The 23,106-nt window shown below is 31.9% G+C and overlaps 1 protein-coding gene across 5 annotated transcripts in view; it reads right to left on the minus strand.

Moving 5' to 3' along the window:
- Positions 1-23,106, minus strand: part of Nek7 (NIMA related kinase 7) — a 154,358-nt gene that overhangs the window by 48,104 nt on the left and 83,148 nt on the right. For all 5 annotated transcript variants that reach the window (XR_010044358.1, XR_010044356.1, XR_010044357.1 and 2 more), the window contains 4 exons: positions 17,577-17,639; positions 15,911-16,021; positions 1,495-1,603; positions 694-801 (listed from right to left, as the gene is read on the minus strand). Coding sequence is in view for 2 of the 5 variants with exons in the window: in XM_063239661.1 (XP_063095731.1) it covers positions 694-801; positions 1,495-1,603; positions 15,911-16,021; positions 17,577-17,639 (391 nt within the window). In the remaining 3 variants the exon portion in view is untranslated. The remainder of the gene's footprint in view (positions 1-693; positions 802-1,494; positions 1,604-15,910; positions 16,022-17,576; positions 17,640-23,106) is intronic.

The following is a 23,106-nucleotide window of genomic DNA, read 5'->3' on the forward strand; positions in this document are numbered from 1 at the left end:
ATGATGTCTAATGAATTTTAAGAGATGTTCTGATTTGAAGAATTTTAAGAGATGCTTGATCATTCCCTTTGTTTTACTCAATTAAAAAATTACTTCTTCCTAAGAATTTCTATGATTTCTGAATTGGACAGTTTTCCATCATTAATATGTTGTTACAGTTAAATCTGATTCTATTTTTGGAACAAAAGGCACTGCTATATTGTTAACTTGTGAATAAACAATAGGTATTTCTTCTTCTATTTTATAATCTAAGGCAATATTTTTCTTGTTTGCCACAGATCATCTTTAGGTTTTTCTCTTCTGCAGTAATCACATCCATATGTTATTTTACTGTATGAACATTTACAAATTACTGTACATAATATCATTAAGTGGTCAGCTAAAGACATTTCAAAATATAGTTTATTTATAATATCTTGCCACTATATTATATGTGGAATAAAAAGAATCCACAGTGATAATAAAAATCAGTATTTCTTTTAATTTAGTGCCTGCCTGACATCAAGTTAACAGAAGGATTCAAGTGTCACATGAAAGAAAACATTATACTAATACAGACTTATATATCTGCTCAGGACCTGAGCAGTAGTTTTAAAAACAGGAGCTAGTATATAACAATTACATCTCACTTCTTTTTTAACCATGACCAAAAAAGCAACAATGAAGTGAAGGAAATTATATTGTATTACTTACCTAAAGAATGTGCAGCTGTAGTTTTGGAGCTGAAAAACCGACCAAGTCCAAGATCTCCAAGTTTTACCACCCCAGTGGCTGTAATGAACACATTAGCTGGTTTTATATCTGTGAATAAATGAAGGGATCAGGTGAAAGTGATGTAACTTCAGGAACTGTGAAAGCTAAGAAACTACTTATTATGATAGTATCTTAAATATGGAAGTTTGAATTTTAAAGCACTTCATTTTGAGTGATTTTGATAGTATTTCAAAGTTCGTGATTCTCTCTGATAGAATCAACATATCTGGATGAATATCATCAGTTTCCATTTAAAGTACATTTTGTTTTCCCTTTTAAAACTTTGTGTAAAATTCAAAGCCCAAAATAAACTTCTCTTTAACAATTTTAAGTATTTTACTAAAAGTTAACTTATTAGTATACATAAATCATGATTTACAAAAATCAGGATTAATAATAATTATGATCTTATTTTAGACAGCTTTAGAAAGCTTATCTAAGTAAATGCTTTGAAAATTTTACATCCCGTAATCAGTGGATTAATTACTCATTTAATGTTGCCTTATATGGCCAATCATTTGATTATGAAAAGCATATTTAAAACTAATGCTGAAAATTAAAAATCTAAGTAGTTACTAAACATTATTCACGTGAGGGAAGAAAACAACAAAATTCCTTTTCCTTATATATTCAACTGCCTTCCCACATTTTATTCTTTTTGTCAACATAACCTGACTTGCTACAAGTCATGCGAAACAATAATTTTAGTTCTTATATAAAACTAAGTGAAGTTTTACTCACCTCTATGCATGACTCTTCGAGAATGCATGTGTTCCAAAGCACTGCAAAGCTGAACAAAGTACTTCCAAACAGTCCTTTCAGGAATTAGCCTCTTTTGTTTTTTAAAATGCTTTTTAAAAAATTAAAAATAATTATGAGAACTAAAAGCTTTACAGATTCTGACAAAAAAAGTAAGTCAGAAATACATCTACTTTAATATGCCTCTTATAAACAAAGAAAATGATGTTCTATACTAAAATTTTATCTGACATAATAGCTTAACTTCACATTATACCTATGGTTAGCACAGACCACATAAAGCTACATCTGCCTGATGTACAACTACTTCAAAAAATTAATACTGGTAAGATAAACTGTTTTAAAAAGAGGTTATCACATTTCATTTTAAGAAAAGCCAGAATTAAAAAGGCTAGGCATCTGAAGGTAATCATATTCATCAAAAGACAATTCTTGTGACAGGTTTCAACAATAGAATTCCTTTTAAACAATGAGCCACCTTGGTGACTTGAAATACCAAAATCTATTAAAAATTAAATAAAAGGGATTTATCTAAAATTTGTGCAATGTAAGGCAAAGCTGCATATTGCTTTGAATAAATGAAATAATACTCCATGGAAGCAGAGCAGAATCTTATAGGAAAATGGGGCAAAAGGCTGTATATACCAACAGGCTACTAAACTAAAGGCTGTGGTGCTAAGCAGGAAGGTACTAACTGCAAAGTCCATTTTTCAACATTAAAGTTGCTAAGCCAGGTGTGGTGGCTTATGCCTGTAATCCCAGCACTCGAGAGGCTGGGCCGGAGGACTGTTGCAAGTTCAAGACCAATCCAGGCTACAAGGTGAGCTCGAGGCCAGCCTGACCTGAACTGCATAGTAAGACCCTGCCTCAAAAAGACAAAAATAAATAAATAAATAAAAAATAAAGTTGCTAGAAAACTATACTAATATACTCAAGAGAAAATTCTTACCTTCATCAGACTCATCACATAAAAATCATTTTAAAACTAAAAAATGTAACTGGTTTCCTATTTAGTATTTACAAATAACCAACACAAAAACACTGCATTTAAATGGGTTTTCATAAAAATCTTCTGATAATTTTAACTTTTTAAAAGTATATATAAAGTGTATAGAAACCTGACGTGATAGCACACGCTGTAACCTCAGCACTTGGGAGGCCGAGGCAGGAAGATCACTGAGTTTGAGGCCAGCCTGAAATGTATATACCAAGATATTGTCTCAACTGCCCTACAAAAAGTAAATGGGATAAAACTTCCATGGACTTTTGTTTCATTCACTAAAAGCAATGTGCAGGTTTGCCTATGTATTCTTCATAGATATCAAATTATAAATATGTTCCTTAATGCATTTACCTGGAAATTTGACATTTTGAAAAGTCCAACTAATTTTATTTTTCTTATTAAATATGGAGAAACTACTTGAAAAAATTCAAAACTATCACCAATTTTTATACCTGTGACCAGCTGAGGGCAGGACAAAAAGGAACACAGTATAAGGAAATTTGCTAGTATTCCACTTTATAGTTAGCAAAATACATCCACTGTCTATATACTCAACAGACCAAAAGCAAAAATTTTTAAGAAAAAGCTAATAATTGTGGGTTAATCTTTACTGCAATAGATTTATGGAAATGAATTTATTAGCTATTTCAATAGCTATTACAGCATTAATGTTATAACCAGAAAACCAAATAACAATTAGATGGGTCTTACTAACATTTTGAAAACCTCCCATATCATGTTTCAATCTGAAGCCTTTTTAATTAAGAACTGTGTCAACATCAGTTTTTACTCCGAGGGGGCAATGCTAAAAATCAGTTCTTTACACATAAAATTTTCTCTCACACTTGGAATGAATCCAAATAAAGCTGGTACATATGCACTCCCCAATGCTACATTAGCATATCAGAGGATTGTTTGATGTCAACAGGAAGATGGGGGGGCCAGGTTTCTTTTCATTCAAAAATAAATATACTATTATCATGTAAGTATCAAACCATGAAAAAGAAAAATTATATGCTTTAATAGATTATAAAATCTTCAGTTATAATTAACTTGGCAGTTTATTATAAAATAAATCAGATTTAAGACAAGGCATAATGAAAACAATTACTCCAACTGCATATGAGAGAAGATATCAGACCAAGATGACCTATTTTCATATTCTTCCTTGAGACCCTCAAATTAAAAATGATGACTGTAAACTGGTATCAACATAATGCTGCCTGGACAGAATGACCTGGCAAGGTTTAAGCATTCAATTTAGTAATGGCTGAATGAAGACTAGTATTACGAATTTGATTTTGCCAAAATAAGGGCAAGTTGATTATGTCACTGGTATCTCCTAAATGTTCTGCGTGTCTGTTTAAACATGTACTTTTTCAAACATCTCTTAGGCTATACACGGTGTTTTGTTTTGTTTTTGTGAAAAAACAAACTTACGATGAGAAAACACAATGAGACAGATGAGAAAAGTCTGTTTGTTCTGATGGTGGCACTGTTGGCTATTTCTTAAAAGAGAACAAACAGCAAAAAAGCAATAAAAAACTGAATTCTTTTTAATATTGATAAGATTTGTATTAGTTCCACAAAGAAACATATAATGCCAATGTATTACCCCCAAAACCATGTAAAACTTATTTCAGTAAGTACATACATTTAAAAAATTTAACAGCCCAGCCAAATAGCATTACTGTTCAAAAATGTTTTCTCTTGAAAAAAAAAAAAAAAAAAAAAAGAGCTCTACATAAACTGCTCTGGATTAAAAAAAAAAATCTAATACAAACATGTACAACTTAAAAATGTGTATACTACTCATGTCATAAGTTTCTAAAGCAATAGATAACATGAACAAAATTTGTAAAAGTTTAAATCAATACTGTATTTGTATTTTTAAAATTGTCATATACTTTTATCATGTTATGAAATTGAATTATAGCTTTTTATACTTAAATTTTTAGGTATTTTATTTTTATAAACTGGAAGAAATCATGCTTAAGTGTACCGGATCACTGACGTTTTTTTTTAGTTTTTAAGTGGACTAGTCTTAAAATACTGCTTACTTTTAAAAAATATTTTCTCTGTTAGCACTATTCAAATTAACAATGGACACTACTCAAATAGAAAAATCTCAGGATTAACAAAAACTTTATCAATTTACACACAAAATTTACAGACAAAATTCAGCATACACAGCAAAATACATCTGTATTCACCAAAGTGATCTCCATTAATGTGAAACAGACTACCTCTCACACAAATTGCCTCCATTCAAAGACTTTAGGACAATATATCTTAATACTTAAACATTTTTAAAATCACTAAATCTTCCTCTAAAAGCCCAAGACAAAATCCAATTATATGATGGGCACTGAATACCTAAATACTATAATCTTTGAACTCAACTGAACAACTTGGTTCCTGGCCAGATACTACAACTCCAGGTAGAACATGGACTACTTATTTCTAATTTCCAAGTTTTGCAACACAGCATTCTTGAAGTAATTTCTGCAACAGTTACATGGAAATTACCTGACACAAGTTCACTGGAAAAGAACACAAAATGCTCTTGGATTTATAGAAAATATCTGGGAAGAGGATTAAGAGACAGAGATGAGGAGGGCAACAGTATGTAAAAAAGATTAAAGATACATCATGTACATGTATCAACTACCTACAATGAATGTAATCATCGTATGTCACAAATGTGAATTAAAAACTAATAATCATAATGAAAATTGGGAAAGGAGATCTAGAGATGGAAGGAAAGAGATAGGTAGGGAGGGGAAGAAGAATAAAAAGAATCAAGATGTATGTGCCTGCTCCCTAAGATTAATGTGAACAGTACAGACTGCATACATGTATTAAAATAAAATATTGTGACATACAAATGTATCTCAGCCAACAATTAGGTATGTTACCTTGAGGAAAAATTCTCGGGTAAAACATGTGCAAGCATCACATTCAGTGAGGAAACACAACCTTTGAGGCCATGTAGGTCTTGTGTTTGGTTTAGTGTCCTCATTGTTATCTTAAAGATTTTGAACAAATTTTCAATAAAGGGATCTGCAATTACATAATTGGCCCTTAGAAATTATACTATACCGAACATTCTTTAGAAATGTGCTCCTGTGGTTTAAAAAAACGGGAAATGTAACCTTGGGTGTATAAAATATTTCTGAAAAGAAATACAGAAAATGATAAATTAAATGTCAAGTAATGAAGATTTAAAGAGAATTACAATTATAGGTACCACAGGTAGTCCTAAGTGGCACACCTGTCATCTCAGCACACAGAAGGCTGAGGCAGGAGGATCACCATGAGTTTGAGATACCACATTGGGCTACAAAAGCAAGTTGAAGGTCATGTTGCACAAGTGCTCTACATAGTGAGATCTTGTCTCCAACTATTTCCCTCCAAAGAATTACAGGCATCAGCTGTTTACTATCTCTTTTAATAAGGGGAAGTAATTTATGTTAAGTATGAAGAAATGTTTCCTGCTTGGGACTGTGTCAAATATTAATGTGTCATTAATACACCTTATAGTCACCTCTTAATAACATACCTGCTTATGCAGTTCAACAACAACTGGCTGTATGACCTTAAACAAGCCTCTTGAAACATGGTATGTCTGTTTCTCCAACAATTTGGAGATGATCTATGAAGTCCCCACCACTTCTACTGGTGCTACAATCTTGATTACAAAAAAGCGCAACTTTTTTGTGATGTCTGATTGGCATGTTTTTACTTAAGAATAATAGTTTACTGTATGTCCTTTCTTCTCATATCCAGTTAATAAAAACAGAGCAAAAAACACAAAACACTTTAGATAACTTCATTGGTTCACTTAAGTCTTCAGATGACAGGTACAGTTTTTGGTATAAATTTGTAATTAGGTCAAACATTTACTATCAGAAGGGATGTTGTGTTCTAAAACATCTTTGTAATTATAATGCATTTTTTGTAGAACAACATTGTGCACTAATTTTACAGAATTGCACAAAAACTAGCAATGGAAAAGAATGTTTCTCAAAGTGTGATTAAGTGTGACTTGTACATTAATCTATGGATACATTTTTCTTGTAGAGGCATAATGAAGTATTGACAGACTACACAAATATCTGCAATACACAACTTTCAGCAAAGTACACAAATGTGTAAAATATCCTTCAACTGGAATTTCAGAATATAATACTAATTTTCAATGTGTAGATATTTTCAGTTTTGGTACTCTGGGAAAAGCTCAAATAACTGAAGTTGCAGAGATGTAAATTAGAATGGGACTGGAATGCAGGAGATATTCAAAATACCTATTGTTATCTCATCTGATTTAATAAAATATTCACTACCCATAGTGCTGGAAAATTCAGGATTGCACACGTATTTCAGAATATAAAAGAACAGAAATACAATCTATCAATTAATTCCCCCAAATAAAAATTCTTAGGGTTATTAATGGAAGTCAAAACTACATTTCATCCTAGGGTTAAAAATGTGAAAAAGTAGCTATTTTTTTGGAATGATTAAACTTGAAGAAAAAGGAACAGAACAAACTCTTTAGCAAACAAAAATAGGTTTCTAAAAAATCACAGATTTCTTTCTTCCAAACAGTTGCCCACTGAGCACAGATGCATTAATATCAACGAAACTTAGTCCTTTTTTTTTTTTAAAAAAAAAGTCAAAACAAAATACATTACAGTATCAAAATTACTACAAGGAATTACCCTGCACTGCTGCCATGTAAACAATTCTTAAAGAAGCATTCCCACTGCAAAAGCATATGAGAAAATGCTTGGAAATATTTCAAATGCTTTCTCCACTGTATTGGAATGCTATAGTGAAAAAAAAAATACTACATATTAAAGAAAAAAAGAGTAATACCTTCGGGAAAAAAATAAAAGGTCACAAAGATATGTAAAAATATTTGCTTTAATGAATTCTTTCTTGGTATGTTAGACCAAATAATAGTAAGATAAAACACTAAGTTTCTTAATAGAAAACTTTTGAGAAAGTGTAAAGTCAGTAGTTCTTCTCTTTACTGTCTATAGAATCACTGATTGTGGTATTACACTGTTTCCAGAGGTAGATTTAGATCTAATCAATGTGAGGAACAATGCACTTTTTAAAAATTTTTAATTTTTTCCAAGTAAACACAGTTCAAAATTTAAAACCTTTTAAATGTAGAGAACTATATTAATTTTAAATTTATTAAAATTCCTAATATAATGCTTATTATCAAACTATATAAGTGTCAAGGAAGATTCCAGTATTATTTTCATCTGTAATACTGTTTCTATAAAAATAAGTCTGTTTGGCATGCTGTATCATATACATATATATACATCATACATGATAAACAAATGAATACAGAGATATATACATGTATATAGGTAGCTAAATACATGTGTGTGTGTGTGTATATATAAATCAATTCTGTATTCTGTGTATTTCTTTTGGATAGTACCACTAATTTGTAACCTTCACAGTTCAGAATAATTTTAAAGTAAAATATAAGACAAATGACAATCTTACACAAAGGACTCAATGGAAAACAGACTGCACTGGGGATCAGTGGCAATTCTCACATTTGTCAAACATAGGATATATACTTTAATCAGAGGCTGAAATGGAAAGTGAAGGCACCTTGGAAAACAGTAAATCAGAGTTATCAAAGATAGATGGTACTGTTGGGAAGCCTTTATTGCTTTAAGGATCTAAAGGTCAAAAGTGTAAAAGACATTTCATGTGATTTCATGACCAATAAAACATCTAAATTTGACTAAAAATGTGTCTTAAATACAAGAACTAACCATAGCTAAACAAGATTTATAAGTTATATTTAAAGACAATTATCTCTAAAACATGGCTTATATTCCAGGTAATTTACTAAAGCTGTGTGGTAAGTAGTTTTTAAAGATGTATCTCGCTCTCCCAAATGTCTAAATCCTGGTGTAACGTTCTTTCCCCTTGGATGAGTTGTCCACAGTATATCGTGTTAGATGACAAAAAAGAGTTTGCAGCTGTAATTAAGTTTCTAATTAGTTGACTATGAGTTAATCAAAAGGAAGACATGACTTAAGTAGCCTGATTTAATCCAGTTATTTCAGTCTGAGATTTAAAGCCAGAGAAACATACCTCTAGCCTTAAAGAACACAATGCTAGTCTACAGAGAGAGCCACGTGGCAGGGAATGGCTTGCAGGTTCTAAAAACTCAAATATTGCCTCTTATTGACAAAAGCATGAACTTTAATCGAGTAACTGCTAGGAAATTAATTCTCTCAACAACGAGAGAACATGGAAGAAGACCTGGCACCAGAGTGAGCTCAGAGCTACAGCAAGCAATTTGACTTCACTTTTCTACAAACTTGAGCAGAGAACACATGACCTATACCTGGAATCTTGACTCACAAAAATGGTAAGATAATAAATATTGTTTCTAAGCTGTTCAATTTTTGGTTATTACATTGCAATTAAATGAATACAAATTATAGTTTCAAACACAAATCAATCAATATATAAAACTAATTTTACACCTATGTAAAGCAAGTTTTGAAGCTCTACAAATTCAAGAGGAATGACACGTAAGTTCTAACAATGTAGAAACAGTTCATCCAAAAGTCTATACCCAAATACAGGTAAGAAAGCAGTGATTATATCTGGAATAATTCCAAACTCCTAGCAGAATGAATATTCAGTTAAATTATTTTATTATGTAGAATAAAGTTTTACAAAAATACTTTATTCTTAGCTATTATGTTTTTTATCTACAAAAACAATTTCATATGACTTCTATGGATTGTAAAATATAACTTAAAACATAATTTAACATTTCTATTGGCAAGCAGACATAATTCCTTTCTATATTTTTGTATTAGTCTCATTTCCTCACATTAGGACAGCAAAAGAAACAGGAAAGGCTCACTACAAACAGAACATGCATGTATTAGTCCAATTTAAAGAAAACAGAGCATAACTTAACTGAAATCTGTTTTGCATAAGAGTCTTATTTTACTTTAAAATTCTGATTACAAATAATGAAGAAATATATGATGAAAAATTCTGGATTTGCTTTTATCCTAAAACTCATCTGGGAAATATTTCATCTGACCACGGCCTCAGGTATTCCTTTGTCACTAATTAGAGAAATACTGAATATTTCAATTATAAATTGCTTAATTACATTTGTCAGTTTGCTCTAAACCAATTAATTATTTACTTGTAAAAATCTTTGATGCAATGCAATCCAGAGGTTCATTTCTGGAATACAGACTAGGAATACAGACTAGAAGCTATATTTCCTGTTCTACCCTAATTAAGCTGAAGATTTGAGAGAGTGAAATATATTGTGTGACACAATATGATTTATAATGTTATTGTAAGAAATGAATCATGTTCTTTGCAATTCAAACATTTACTGCTGTCCTTTATTAAGTGTTAAAGTCATCATCGTGTTTCTTCATAGAAGGAGCTTCCATGATTTTTCCTAATGTAGTCTCTTATATAGTTTGCTTATAGAACAAATGAGTGTTTAGAAACCAAGTTTAGAATTTCTTACTCTCCACTCACCACCAATGAAAACCTTTCTTGTATCAGAACTCTGCCTTCTATTATGCCAGCATACTATTTACTGTCTTAGCAACTCTGCATGAGACTTGAGTGTAAAGCAGTAGCAAACTGCCAAAGCTGTCACAGAACCACGCAAATTACCTACTGGCTGCTGGAATGGAGACATAAAACAAAGTCTAAAAATTACTAAACAAAATAGTTAACGATTGATCTTCCTACTATTACTAGGCTCATCCTTAGAAACTGAGACAGCCTGGTGAGCAAAGTAGACATGGTCTCTGTCCTTAAGAGACCTTTAAATCTAGGAGAAAACACAAGCCTCAATAAATTAAGCACACAAATAACTATAGGATTACATTATAAGGCTGTAAAAAATGGTTATTTTAAGTTCAGTTATACCATAAAACCATTTGCCAGTCAAAGGCAAAAGCCTCAAAAAGTGATGTCTAAATGAAAAACTGAAGGATTATCTACACAGACAGACAGACAGACACTCAACCAAGAATGGAGAAGAACATCCCAGGTTGAATCAATAATAAATATGAATGTCCTGAAAGAGAAGCTGAAGAGTTCATACATCAGAGCACAAGAGGAAAAGTCAGAGTTGAATCCTGGGCAACTGCTCTGCACTGAGCACTGCTCTAGGCAATTTGGGGTATGTGAATACATAAAACAAATCAAGATGCCTACATCAGGGAGTTCATCTTCTGTATCACACAACGCTTGGTGAATACTCTAAACAGTTTAATATTTACTCTTACTAGGAAATCTGAAAAGGGTTTTGTTGAAAACTCAAGTTTTTCTTCTCCTGCCTTTCTCCCCTCTTAAAATCTGATGGAGGAAATTTGAAAAATGGGTGCTGAATGTTGGAAAATGTATTTAAAAGCTCAAGTTCACACGTGAAAGACAATTTAATTTATAATATTTGGAAAAGGAACTGGGTAAAGAAATCAGAACAGCAATTTAGGAGAAAAAAATATGCAACCTGGTGACGTATTGAAAATGGGAGGTGACAGACCGGGAGAAGCACAAAGAAGAATCCTGGTTTCCAGTATGCATAAATTAGGGCACATAGGAGGAGGGTATTCTGGAAGAAAGATCATGAATTTATTTACAGACATGGTGACTGACATGTTTTTTAAACTAAAAGAGATTCATGCTAAACATAAAAAATGTGGAGTCACCAACAGTACAGAGAGTTACTAAATGTACAAGATGAATGAGATTAGCTACAAGGTGGCTACAAAACCAAACAACAAAAAGCCAGGACAGAAATTTAAACCTTCATTAAAGTCAGGAAGAAAAAAGTGACTCAGGAAGCATGAGAAACTCCAGGAAGGTAAGAAAACCAAGGCACTTTGCTAATCAGTAAGTCAATGGAGGATTGTTCTAGGGACCGAGAAACAGCTACACACTAATGAGAGATAAAAAACCACGAGACTGCAGGAAGTCTACTGGATTTCATGACAGAGATCACCCAAGAGGTACTTTGTATAGTCTGCTGAGGTCAGATATAAGTGTCTGAGAAAAAGAAGAGTAAGGGCAGCAACTGAAAGAAAAGTAGGTAGAGGTGAAGATGGTAAGACTTACTAGGATTTTCTCCCATTTAAGATAATATCATCTTTCCTCCAAACTTCTTATTACTCTATTTTTCTTCAACATACTTACCAACATGTGGTATGTTTTAAATTTGATGTGTTTACTGTTTTATTTATCTTGCCCACTGGAAGAAAAATTTCTTGAATGAATAAGGGAGGTGTATGTATGCATATAATTAAGATAACAGTGACCTGAGCCCATTTAAATGATGAGGGAAGGGACCCAGAAGATGCACAATTGTTAGGTACCAAATGGGAAGAGATAATGATAAGGTTTAAAGTTTCTGAGAATATGCGTAGAGAACCTAGGTGGAGTAATACACAACAATCTTTTATGGTAACAGGAGAGAAATAGAAGAAAACAATAGATACAATTTGGTCTAGCAGGTTAAAACATGGGAAAGTCAAACAAGGCCATTATTGTCTGATGAATTCTAGTTGCACTGTAAAATTAGTTGCATAAGGTTATGTAAAATTGGATGCATGAAGTCATCTATGAAGAGTAAGGAAGAGGAGACTTTGTATGATGCAAAGAGAGGAGAGAAAGAGTTGTAATAGATATTTAAACAGAATAAGGAAAATCTGAGTACCTGTCAGATGTCATATATTCTAATAGGCATACCTGTGATTTACATTAGAGATTTACATTATACAAACAGACTTCTGCAATATGTGTCCCATAAGTTTGCCACTAATGGAATAGACTAACCAATGGACTGGTCAAGAGATGTTGTGCACACATTTGTGCATATATCTAAATATGCACATTACCTAACTTCACCCTCGCTAATACTGCAAGTCAGGTACTACTGACCAATTTTATAGATATAACTGTCATTCATTTAAAACTAAACCAGGTCATATAGCACGTTGCTTAGAATCTTTTTATTGCTATCAGAGGTTCCCAGCTTAGTTTCACCCATTACAATCTACACTTGTCATCTACTTAATTTATTACAATTAAAGATATATAGTTTTCTGAGTATTGGTTGAATACTAAATTACCATCAATTCAATGTATCATGCTTGATATTGATTTCCAAGAAAGCATAAACCATGTACAAAAGAAATGTCCAATAAATGAAATAGCTATTTTTTAAAGCTACAAATTGGCCTAACCTTGTGAATAACAATAATTTGACAGTATCTACTATATTTAAAATGTGCATACCCTTATTATCCAGCAATATTACTACACGCATAAACATAATTAAAATAGATAATACAGTATGCATAACATAGTTGTATTAATGTAGCTGAGCTTTCTCTGTAAGACAAAAATGTCTAATTACTAATAAAATAATTAAATACAGAGCTAAAACACATACACTAGTATGTATGTTTGAGCATGTGTGTATATAACGATAGAAAACAAAGCTCGGAAAATTTTATGTACATAAAGGCAGTAGTTATGTCTAGGATATGGGAATGAGGAACAAAAGGGAAGAACTTTCACTGTCTGAGAAAAGTAACACCAGTGAGCTCTTCATTTTATATTTACAAAATAAATACATGGAGAGAAAAGCCATAATGATGTGCACTAGTGAAATGCACCAATCCATAATAAAATTAATTCTACTTGGCAAAAAAAAAAAAAAGGAGAAATTTTCAGGTTAGGTCCTCCCAAATTATTTTCTCTGTGTACAATATAGGTATTAAGTCAAGTCTAAAATGACAATTTCAAATGATGTACAAAAATATAACCAGGATCTCTGCAGATATATAAATGTTTGAGATACATTAAACTTTTTTATGACTACTGTTTTAAGTTATATAGATTTGACAATGTGACTTTTAATCTTTAAAAGAGATCCAAATGACCTAAGAAATCTGACCTAGAATGTCTTATACCTTTATTAGACAAAAACAGTACACATAACAAACAACATCATCATTCAAAGCTAATACAAATAAGACCTACTAAAGAAGAAGGAATGGTTACTAATCTTCTACAGAAGAATCAGTTGAGTATTTTACCAAAGTAAATAAATTTTCATTATAAGCTAATAGCTTATTCCAAAACAACTGATATCCTTTACTGAAAACAACCTGCTTCTCCACCTTCAAATTTTAGTCAGAAATTTGGAGATATTCCAAATATATAACTAACGAATTCTGTAACAATAATTTATTACTCATTACTATAAAGAATTCTGTTCTGAATTATTTTACTTTTTAAATTTACTCTCCTTCTCATTGTATTACCATAGTTCAAATAACTCTTATACCTAAAGGTTTAGACATATGATTGTGTACTTATTGTATTCTCTTATAAAGACAATATTTTTATGTCTTATCTAGTAATAACTGTCCTGAGAAATTTTGCTTCTGTGTATTTGTGCTTTTTAAAAATTATAATTTTCTATTCTTTAATTTGCAAAGACATATTTTATCGGTGGTTGATTGTTTGGACTAGTAGTAGTAAGTCCCTAAAACTGAAACTCGTAAAACTGATTAGAAGTGATTTACTCTGTAGGACCTTAATATAGCCAACTTGACAGCCAGTGGAAAAGAATACATAATATTACCTTCTAAGTGGTATTTTTATAATGTAGAAAGCATTCTGGAGTTCGATGCCAGCCTGCTACATTAAACTACATAGTGAATTTAAAGCCAGCCTAAACTATGTATTTAGACTGCCTCAATACAAAACAAAAATTTTAAAAATACTAGTTCTGTCATTGAATAATAATGATATTTATATTCTCAAAGCATCATGTTTATCTCTCAGAATCACTGTGAAGTTAAACTATGTATAAAGTAGCATGTTTTTAAAAATCTCTTTATAATAACTCAATACAGCAGGAATTAGTAATTATATTCCAGTATCCACTGAGACATTTAATGTATAAACTGGTAGTCACCAGTCCATGTGCAAAAATAGAACTTTAATCTGTAATATGCAGCAACCTGTCCAGGAAACCAATACTTTCAATAAACAATCCAGGAAGAATAACTCAGAATTGTAAGAAGCCAAATTGATATCTCCAGTGACAAACAGACCCAAATGTCCAACTCTTAACTAATAACTGACAGCTCCAATTTTTGTCCTTGTTTCTATAAGAATCAACTAAAAGAAGCCAAATGTGTACTCCTAACCAATTACTAGGATGCCTCATTTCTAATAAATTCATCTTTGCTTTCCCAGGCCAATAGCCTTGAATCAGAGCATACCTAAAGCCTTCTCTTTTTAAGTCTCTGCAAAAATCAAAGTGACAATGGCTGACTCTTGCTATAGCAAGCTTTGAAGAAATGCCCTTTGCTTGGTTCATTTAGTCTTGCTTGTTTCCACACTGTTCAGCTCCTCTTTCACTGTAACAGAATTTTCCTTGGACACATGGCCACTGGAACAAAGATTATATATCACCCTTTTCTTGCAACTAAATAAACTCAAGAGATTATATTTTGGTCAAAGGAATGAGGCTAAAAATACTACAGGAGCATACAGAGGTAGCTTCAAGATGCAGCCAGCAAATACTCATTTTGTCTCCTCAGCCTAGAGTGACTTGAGCTGAAAATGGGTTTGTTCTTGAGATCTGACCAGGTATGAGTCACCTTATTAGCTTCAAACATTTATGTGATAGAGAATAACAATAATAGCAGTTACTATTTAGGTAGTTTTATAATGTGTAGCACTATTCTAAACTTGTAATAAATATTAAACATTACAACAACTTTGTGAAATAGGCTCTATTATTACATTAAGAAAATGTGGTACAGAGAAGTAATTTGCCTATGAACAAACAATTTTGAAGTTACATTTATTTTGGAGGTTTCTATTACTTGCAGGTGAATATAAACCCAATTAATACGCCCTTGGAAAAGAAAATTTTAAATAGTCAAGTTGGGGTTTGATCCTCAATGTCTCTTTTAATGAGTTCCTCCCAGAAATAGGGCAAGATGCTCTACAATCTCTTTCAGACCTCCTTTCCCCAAGGTCCAAAGGCTTAGGCTCAAGAAAAACCTCCTCCGAGAAATCAAGCTGCAAAACAGTAATTTTAGGTTATAGAAGACAAATCTTTCGACCTGTTTCCAAGTTGGTTTTGGAGTGTTTGGATAATTCCAGGGACGAATATGAAATTCACCAGGTAATCATCATCACTATCACCTATTATTTATTTTGCACCTATCATATGCTAAACATAGCATTGGCGTTTTTAATATGCCTATGTTATAGACAATTCTACAACAAAAAACACAAAGCTTTAAGGTAAAATAAAAAAATAAAACCTACCTTTATCATCCTAGATAGATCACCAGCATCTGCTAATTCCAAAACTATGTTTAGTTCATTATCTTCAATGAATGATGCATAATATTTAATTACATTTGGATGGTTGAGTTGCTGAGAAAAAAAAGGTATAGAAAAGTCTGTTTTATATTCCAAAGAATCGCTTAGTTTTGTAATTCAATAAAAGCTTAGTCACTACATTTCATTTGTGTATCTCATAATTGTTAACATGACATACTATATTCCTTTAACTTAGTAAATTTTAAAACATAATTATAAGTAAAACCAAGTATGAGTTAATTTTATTTTAATATGCTTTGTTAAAGAAAGTATATGTAAAGTACTGCTGTTTATAAGTATTTAATAGATTCAATATGTGAACTGAAGAATTAAATCACCAATTGCTAAAAATTGTATCTTTCAAAATAAGAACTATCATTTAAAGCATTTTGTAGTAAATACAGAATCTCTTTCAGGTCCTACATTGAAGTCAGGATGAGTTCTAGTGTAATAGAATAGAATAGTGTAATAGTTCTAGCACACACATAAAAAACTAGTATGTGCTATATTTAAATACTGCTTTTACATCAAATAATATAAATACACAGAACTAATCATCTCTTGGAGAAATTTCACCTTATGAAAATATATGCATTAGTCTTTACATTTAGAATCCTTTTTGTTTAATAATTATTAAACAAACAATATTCAACACAATAATTCAAAACTGATGGGTGATTTTCTTCTTTCTACTTAAAAGTTTTCCTTCATTTTTTTCTTTAAGGATATGTTATTTCCGTAATGAAGTATATACTTACTCAAACCAGTAACTTCATGTGCCAGAGTAACTACAATCAATTGAAGACTAAGAAAGCATAGCGCTGACTTTTCTCTGATCTTTTTGGACAAAGCTGATTTGTTTTAGGGGTTAACAAATGTATGGCATGGGGGCTGGGGATTTAGCTCAGCGGCGTAAGCACCTGCCTTGCAAGCAGGCGGTCGTGAGTTCGATCCCTGGTACCAATAAAAATGAAAAAGACAAAAAAAAAAAAAAAAAAAAAAAAAAAACAAATGTATGGCATGAAAAACACACAATTTAACCTGAAATTTTAAATATAATATAAGCCATACTGTGTTTTAAGAGAAATCTCACTTGAAAAGAAACAGACAGTGCATAGGCAACTGGAATTTTAGTCATTTTTTTAAATAGGTAAGAAAGTAAAAGACATACTCTTCATAAATTCATCCATTCTAAATCAGGAAACAATTAAGAAATATTTCAAAACATATGAATGTATTGAACTCATCCACATTTTCCACATAACAGATTTTAAGAAAAAAACTAATTCATTTGCACTGTTACTTAACCTTTTGAATATGCCTAGTTGGGAGGGTCCAGAAAAAATTTCTTGATATATTCCCATTTATTTATTCCCTATTTTGAAAAAGTAATTCCATCAAATGTTTTAATTCAAGTATTTTACAATAAATTCAAAAGGTCACTGCATTTTTCAATATACTGGCATTTGAACTTACAGAATGTTACTCAGTATCAGAATGATAGAAGGTTAGTCTTAACCTTTTTACCTATGAACGTGGTATTTTTAAAAAGTCACTTTTTCAAGCACACTTGGAGTATGTTGATAAAAGTACATAGTTTAATATTTACCTTGAGGAGATCTATTTCTTTAATGCAATCAGCACGTGCTTTGGCATCCATTAAATCAAATATCTAAAGACAGAACCCAGGATTAGCAAAACAATAATGTACGAAATAGAATCCAGGATTAGCAAAGTGATAATGTACACACACATACACACATGTGTAGAGAGAAAACACTTAAATCCATACACACGCACAATTATGTATCAACTAAAAAATAATTTAATGTGGTGGCGCATGCCTGTTTTTATCCCAGCACTTGGGAGGCTGAGGTAGGAATATCGCTGCAATCTCAAGGCAAGCCAAACTAAAAAGCAATACTTGGTCTCAACAAAACAAACAAACAACAATGTTTTAAATAATCAGTGTGGAGATATTAAATAAAATTTCAAAATAAAAGTAAACACTATGAACTCACATTAAAAATTATTGTCAGGAGCCTCCCTTTAATTACAAATGCATGATGTTTTTACATAATAAAAACAGCAGCAGTATATAAAATGGGTATGTGATTTTTCTTTTAACATTATAGCAAAAATAGCTGTCATGTTTCTATTTAGTCTTTACTTACTATGGCTTTATATTAATTTCATACTTTATCAGCTTTAACATGAAATAGTTGAGTACTGCATATTACTGTTTGAAAAAAATTAGATGGCATCAAAATTTCTCCCATTTAATCAAGTAATAGGAAGAGAAATGTATGTGCTGGTATATGTATTAAAAATAATAATTTTTCTCCACTGGTAATAATACAAAACATCTTAAACATTGAACTTGTGCCAATTACTATGATTTCAGAATATAACATAGTGGGACACAGTAAAACAGAACAGAAAGAAAGAAAGAAAGGAAAAAAAGACTGGCAAATCATCCCACATGAAATATCTAGTAATACAGTATTTTCTGCAAACATGAAGCCCCTGTATTATCAAATTTTGGTAAAATGATGCAATAGTTTTATCTAAATGGACACTAATAGCAGGGATAAAGAAATAAAACAATGGCGAAAAATCCACCAGCAATATTAAACCATATACAGTGTGATATGCTACTTCCTGAAAGAAGGAAAAACATCATATACTAAAATTCTCTCCCAAAGCATCAGAGTTTTATTCCACACATAGACGACAGATTACAAAACCTAACCTTGGGTACATACAAACTTAAATTATTCAAGGCTACACCACATTGAATGCCACCTTATTACCAGATTTTATTACAGATGCCAAGTAAGAAAGCAAGCTTGCAGTCCTTAGAGATGTACAATGTCAAATGCAGAATGTAGACTGAAACACAGATAATTAAGATGCCAAGTAGTAAATGCTAACTGGTCAAAGTCATGCTAGACCCTTACGAGGCTCAGACCATGGCTGGTAAAGCCCTCAACATTTAATTTATTCAAGCAGATATGTATACTGTCTTTCAGATTTTTATTTTTAAAAATACAAAATCAAAAGCTCTTCACTTACAGGAATAAGCTTTACATTTAGTAATTTCACAAAGAAAAGCCACTTATCTCCTGAAATTGGTAAAAAAAAAAAAATGGGTGCCACAGAAATGATGATGTTTCTATGTAACCATTATAACAAATATAGACATACAGAGAAAAATTTAAACCTGATGCTAGTCAGAGGCATAAAACACACAGAGACTACCGGTACTTAAAAATCAAAAATGACTGACTTGCCAGATCATGAATCCTGATGCTATTCTCACAAACTGCTGTTTATCAGGAACCTGAGATAATACCATGTGCTCAGAGGAAAAAATATTAAGAGTTTTTATTTTTTGGATCCAAAAGAATGGAAAAAAAATTTAAGAAAGGATAATGTTGGCATCATTGACTGAAATGAAGAAAAATCAGAAACTTGGTAACACATACAAATATAATTTCCCAATAATGGATGTCATTACAATGGGAAAAATTACTTTTAAAGAGTAAGAATAGAATAAGAATATGTGTATTTTTAATTTATATCAAGACACAAGCTATGTAGAATCACAAATCTTTAATTCAACTTATAATTAAATTAGAATTACAAATTTATTTTCTTTTCAGAGTTTTGTTGTTTAAAAAAAGTTTTTACTTAGTACATGCCTGCAGTAGGTCATGATTACATTCATCCTGGTGATTTGGTGTATATAAATAACACATCTTAATTCATTTACTTCCCCTTTCCCTGCCTTCCCTCCTTATCTCCATCTCTTTGTTCCCTTGCCACTTGCAAAAGATCTCCCTCTTTCCTCTTCTCTATCTTCTAGTCTTTTCTTTAAATTTTTATACTTTGGCTTCTCATATAAGAGGACACGTGTGATATCTAAACTTTTTTTTATTTTTAAGTAAATTTTCATTGGTATCAAAAGACAGATCTCAAATACTGAAAGCATGGATTGCTGTTACATTTAATGCAAAACTAAATACATTTAGTAAAAATTGAAAAGTACTGTATTTTTTTTTCTTAGCAAGTCAAACAAAATACTCAATTTTTAGAATAACTTATTTGCAGACATAAATTCAAAGCAGTCTGCTGAATCCACATGCAAGAAAAAAAAATATATATGAAGAAAAAAATCTGGACTTTGTAAAAAATAATTTAGGTATGTATAAACAAATCTTCAGGAAAAATCTTTTCTGGCTCTATAAATGTGTCTTTGGGTTGGAAAACTGTAATTCATTAAGGCAAACTTATTAGCTACAGTTAAGAAAGTTCTGGCGGTACCATTTTTGGTACCATTGTGAAAGCCATCTTCTGACATTTTCAGTCTTTGCCAAAATTACACTCAGTGAAACTGAAAAGACTAACACTAGATATTTTAAAGAGAAAAAATTTTCTTTCAAGCAACTTCCCAGGCATGTGACAAACTGTTAGGAAAAGACACATAAAATGTTTTTTTAAAAAACTATTTAAAAATACATTACTGGGAATTTAGCTCAGCAGTGTGAATGCCTACTTGGCAAACATGAAGTCATGAGTTTGATCCCTGGTACCAAAAATATAACATATCATATCATATCATATCATATCATATCATATCATAAAAAAGATTACTATTGGGGAGACAGCCAGATCCCAGCCTTTTCCCACAAGTCAGTGCCATTCACAGACTGCAGGAGAAGCCCTCTCTGTGATTCAGCACCATGTGCAGGCTACTGGGGGTACAGATGCCAGCCCTTTCTGGCACATGGGCCAGGAAACAAGAAGAGCCCACACCTCTACAGAGCCGAAATTCCCCAACCTCCCCAACCCCTACCAGCTGATCTGGAGAAACACAGGCTGTGATGGTAAGTATTGAGGTGAAACAATTTGATGCTGGTGCTGTTTGGTGTTGCACTGACTGCAGGTCTAGGGCCAGTGTTCTGATCATTCAGAGGACAATAGTATGCAGTGCAGCATCCATGGGGGATCTCCTTCTGAAGGTGGTAATTCCCTATTATGTTGTTTTGACGTTCTATATCATTTTCATTGTTTTGTTGGGTTTTATTCTGTTTTGTTTTGTTTGATTTTGTTATATCTGATGGTGTGGGTAGCAATTTCAAAGATAGTAAGATATATTATGGTAGCTATTTTGGATGTACTCTCATCTTGCTTTGAAGTCCTTTATTGCATTCATTGTTTTGTTTTTATTGGTTCCATTCTGTTCTGTATTGTTTGATTTTTACTATGTCTGAAGATATCTGCAACTATTTTGAAGACAACAAGAGGCATTATGGTAACCATTGTTGATTTCCTATTGTTTTGAAGTCCTGTGTCATTTATATAGTTTGTTTTGATTGGCTTTATTCTGTTTTATTTTGCTTGGTTTTATTCTCTTTAAAGTAATTTTTTTAAAAAAACACTATTAAAAAGAGTTTGACAAACCTGGCATACCTCATTTTAAATATACTTTACATATACTGAAATCTTAGCTAAATATTCCTTAGGCCTCCCTATAGAGTCTGAATAAATGAACTGAGCAGAGCAGCCCAGTCTTCTATGTGGCAGCTCCTTATCCATACCTTTTCACCCTCACCCACAAATACCTCTGCTATTCCACTATTCACCCCTTTCTTAACCTTGGAGATATAACAATGCTTCTGTTCCTCTGTTCGCAACATGTAATGCCTGTACAGACCCTCCTCAACCTTTCTTAGGGAGAAGGGCAGAAGAAAGGAAGCCTTAGTACTTTCCTCCACAAACTCGGTACTTTTGGCCATCACCTTGTAAATTGTTGACTAGCTGACTGGTAGGAAAAAATTTCCTTTCAAGGACTCTCTTGTTTATCTGATCTATCTCTAGATAGACAGAACAATCAGTGTACAAAATAATCTCTAAATACTTCATGTTTCCACAACTTGTCCTTTTCTGCCTAAATACAAAAGAATTCTACAGAGTGATGCTGTGACAGGTAGGAAGAAAAAAATGATAACCATTCAGTAATTCTAAAAATTATTATGTCATTTTAATGTCTAGAAAGATTTAAAAATAAGATAGGAAATACAAATTATCCGATAGAATACTCACCTATTACATGTAGGGCTTTGTGTTTGATCTCCTAACACTGATCATGCAAAAATAAATAAAATTATAACTAAGGCCTGTGTCACCTTTTCAAGCAAAACTGTCAGCACCCTGCTCTCTAATTTTTTAAAGATCATTTATAGGTTATTCTTACAAATGCTTCCTAATTTTGATTTAAATAACTGGAAATTTGAAAGAAGTCCTTAGTGATTAAATGATGAAGTTTGTAACAGCTGCAAAATAAATTTAGTGATCACAGTGAATACTGAGAAAGAGACCAAATATACAGTTATAGAGTATGAATACATTAAAATTATACATGATGGAAAAAAACTTTCATTTTAATTATAGGCTGATATGCAGACTCTCTCACCTAAAAATAGTTTATATGTGCACACAATTTACAGGTAAACAAAGAAATATTAAGTTTCAATGAACTAACATGCAAAATATTTCATCTAACGTTAAAAGACTAAAAATGATCAAAGACATGAGATATAGTTAAATTTCAAGATTGTTACAATCAGTTAAGATACCACCTTACTTTTTGCAAATAAACTCTTATGGGTCACAGGTAAAATTTCAAAAAGACTGGTTAATGTTGCCATATATTACAGATTCTCAGATGTTACCACATGCTAATTTATGACTTCAAAGTAATATGCCGCCAGTATGCACTTCACATATAGAGAAAACAAATCTATAGCAAAGCTCAGCACAAGAGCTCAGCACATTCTTTTTTTAAAGTTGAGGTTAGAAGTACATGTGTGTAGTACAAATGTATACATTCCTTGAGGGAAGTTGATACATGTACCTAACACATTAATTCCTTTTTCCATTCCCTAGGGCCCCATCAACTGGATGATACGGGACAAAGTAAAGACTTTAAAACTAAGTTGAGGAATCCAGATGGTAGCTCCAAATTATTTCATTTAAGATTTGTAAGCAAAAAGTAAACTACAAAAGCATTACTTTATCATACGAACTCAAAGTATTCAGGGAGGACCCTAGCAGAGCTGGAAACAGCAATGAAG

Source organism: Cavia porcellus, unplaced genomic scaffold (assembly GCF_034190915.1).
Source record: "Cavia porcellus strain 051 isolate PalLab524CR breed Dunkin Hartley unplaced genomic scaffold, mCavPor4.1 scaffold_29, whole genome shotgun sequence".
Classification (NCBI taxonomy): Eukaryota; Metazoa; Chordata; class Mammalia; order Rodentia; family Caviidae; genus Cavia; species Cavia porcellus.